Source organism: Octopus bimaculoides, chromosome 9 (genome assembly GCF_001194135.2).
Source record: "Octopus bimaculoides isolate UCB-OBI-ISO-001 chromosome 9, ASM119413v2, whole genome shotgun sequence".
Lineage (NCBI taxonomy): Eukaryota > Metazoa > Mollusca > Cephalopoda > Octopoda > Octopodidae > Octopus > Octopus bimaculoides.
In genome coordinates, this window is record NC_068989.1 from 16,379,816 (window position 1) to 16,383,083 (window position 3,268).

The window sequence follows — 3,268 nt, forward strand, 5'->3', positions numbered from 1 at the left end:
TTTTTTGTCAGGGCTGCAGGTGCAACATCGGCGAGATCGCTTGCGGGGGCCTCAACTGGAACAGCGGCAGCATTTTTTGCGAGGGCTGCAGGTGCAACATCGGCGAGATCGCTTGCGGGGGCCTCAACTGGAACAGCGGCAGCATTTTTTGTCAGGGCTGAAGGTGCAACATCGACAGGTTTAGCTTGCACTGAAATATATAATATAGTGGTAATTATGAGACATATTTTTGTGTTTTGCATAAAGTCACAGATATTTTCAAAATTGGTTAGTACAACAAAACTGTCAGAAGAGACATGTGGTTTATTGAAAGTAATTATAAATTTCCCAGAATTTTTAACTGATTAAGATGTTTTGAGTTTAATGCAAAACTACTAGATTTTTGTGGAAAAATTGCGTTTTTGCGAGAAAGAAATGCTTTCTAATATGCTTAAAGATAACTATTATTTGCTGTATGTATTAATAGTTTATTTTGCAATTTCATTGAATAAATTTTTAGATCTAATTCTAGCTTAGTAAATGAGATCATATGATTAAATAAATGTAAATACTGTTTCATTACATTTGAAACTATTATTAAACATATCGTCTAAAGTAATTTGGATGGTGAGTGAGAAACGGAGTGTCGGATGGTAAATTGCCCACGAAAATGGTCATATTTAGAAACCAGAATGTTCAGAAGAAACCGACACATATAAACATCTAAACTACAGTACGTATAGTGAAAAAGCAATGATAAAAGCTGTGATGAACAATCAAACTATATTTCGCGACTTTACCTATAACAGTTCTGGCAATTCTGAACATTGCCTCCGGAAGCACAATGATTTGATTTCACTTACATCATTATAAAACGTGAGACAATAGAATTTCCCATCTCTTGACTTACCTACACTGACAATGCAGTATTCTTCAAAATGCCACCCACAACTGTTTATGTGTATTCTCGTGATTTATTTATTGACATAGCAAAGCTTAGATGTTCTGGTGGAAACTGAAGTTTTCTAAATCGAAATACATCAGTTTGTTTGAGTGGAATGCTGAGCATAATTTGTCTCATCTTTAGGGCATCCAGCAATATTGACAGTCGGATACAATGTAGTATAAACTTCTTAACCATTAATCTGGTGCCAATGTATGAGTGCAGTTGATCTAAATTAGATAGCGCCATTGTTGGAGATCTTTTAGCAGAAGTCTATGCAACTGTAAATCTCAAGCTTCCAATGAGTTTTAGAATTCTACTGCACAGTGAGTTATTTGTTCCTGATGTGCAATAATGTCTATTGATTTACAGATACGATTATTTTCTAAAAGCTTCTATAAACGTGGCCAGTTGATGTCATTGATCAAAATTTATTTTCCCCTGCTCAGCCACTAATGTGTTAGATAATGAGTTACTGCCTTTAGAGAGACTGGATCTATGACGTCATTACTGATTGTAGAAGATTTTCTTTCTCCAACTGTAAATAAATATTTAACAAATAACCAGATAGTTGATCTTCAAAAGATTGGCTCTCATGTTAGGAGACAACTTGAAGCACAGGCGATTAGCGGGAGCACAGAATATTGATCTTAGTTAAGTTGAGGAAGTCCTATTTTTTCACTTCTTGGCCATTATATATCTTTAAGCTTGTCGATAAGAGTTGCATGGTAGATTTCCTCTGTATTGTCTACTTCCACATTCGAGTACATCTACTGAGTTTGATGTTTGAAATCTTCGGCAAGGTCATCACTTATTAGAGTTAAAGCCGAGGCAAACTACATGGTTCACAGCGTTTCAACGGCATCGTGAAAAGAAACCCAAGATTCTTAGCTGCTTGATATATAAAAGTGTTTAACTATGCAGCATCATCTTGGAAAACATTTACCAGAAATCTCTGCAATGGCTCTCTGTAAATGTATACTCCGCCATTGACTATTCGAACGATGTATATTAGAGCGAAATTGGAGACAGAAACATTCCTGAGGAGTACAATATACACTCTTCTGATGGCACTCTCAAAATTTATATCAAATTGGCCACTAACAGGAGCATGTTGCTTTCTTCATCTCCGTTGCTTTCTTCGTGTAAAGTAGGATGGGACCTGATGATACAGCAACATTTTTGCGAAGGGATCATATTGAGCCAGCTTTAAAAATACTGCAAGTGTTGTGCCCCTTGGAGTTTGTGCTTGCTGTTCAGTAGTTGCTAAAATGACCCCAGTGTTTGACCGACACTATATTTTATCGACCCCAGAAGGTTAACATCAGTGATATTTTAACTCCGAATGCAAAGTACCGGAATAAATACTGCAAAAAATTTTATCGGATGTTCTAACGATTCTGTCAGTCCACTGAAAATCAGTGACATTATAACATGGTAGTTCTTTAATTGTATGGACACTACTTCGTCGGATTTAATGTTTTAAATAACATTTTAAATAACAATCTTTTGACGTATCTGTGTTATGAGTTCGCATCATGCGGAAGACGATAAACTAAACTAAAACCAGAAACACGAAGTAGATTCGATCGCCTATGTCCACCTTACAACACAATACTGATTTACTGCTTATGTAAGAGTTCTGATTTATTTCATGAAATTCCAATAAAATCTATAAAATCTAGAGAAAGGTGTATTGGTACTTACCAATTGCAATTATGGAAAGAATGGAAACAAGCAGAGACATATTAGGAGCCATTTCTAGTTGCCTGCCGAAAAAAAACAAACAATGATATACATACATGTGTGTGTAAGTGAGTGAGTGAATGAGTGAGTGAGTGAGTGTAGAAGTAATGTTTATCGCCACTTCATCATAGCTGTTCCATGTTTAACCCCAGGAGGAGGCCTCTTCCAGCTGGCTATCGATGCAATCTGCACCCGATATGTATTGCAAGCAGAGGACCGAACTCCTACTATCTTCTACTGACAACCACAGGACTGCCAGACCGTCCTGTTTCGAGCTATTTGTGCTCATCCTCAGTGGTGGACACCAGTCCGCCAGAGAGAGTAGTAGTTCGTTCCAGCTGGCAATATATAGAAAAATAAGTGACAACCAGCAACTGATCTTGCAACAAACAAAATAGCAAGGTAGAAAATCTCTATAAGATATGAAAGTAGTAAATATACTGAGAAGTAAGGTTTATCAGCAGGGGACGTAAATGCACCTGCATCGGTTGTCAAGCGATGTTGGGTAGGAACAAACATAGACAGACATATTCACACACATACACTTATATGTATATACATACACATATACACACACACACACACACACACACACACACA

General features: G+C 37.1%; 1 protein-coding gene across 2 annotated transcripts in view; it reads right to left on the reverse strand.

Annotated features, from left to right (window-relative positions):
* The window catches only part of LOC106869653 (uncharacterized), a 7,780-nt gene that overhangs the window by 1,319 nt on the left and 3,193 nt on the right, over positions 1–3,268 (reverse strand). The window contains exons 2-3 of one of the 2 annotated variants that reach the window (XM_052970437.1): positions 2,630–2,691; positions 1–190 (exon numbers count right to left, since the gene is read on the reverse strand). In XM_052970437.1, the coding sequence (XP_052826397.1) occupies positions 1–190; positions 2,630–2,681 (242 nt within the window). In that variant the 5' untranslated portion in view covers positions 2,682–2,691. The remainder of the gene's footprint in view (positions 191–2,629; positions 2,692–3,268) is intronic. The other variant, XM_052970438.1, reaches the window with a different exon arrangement.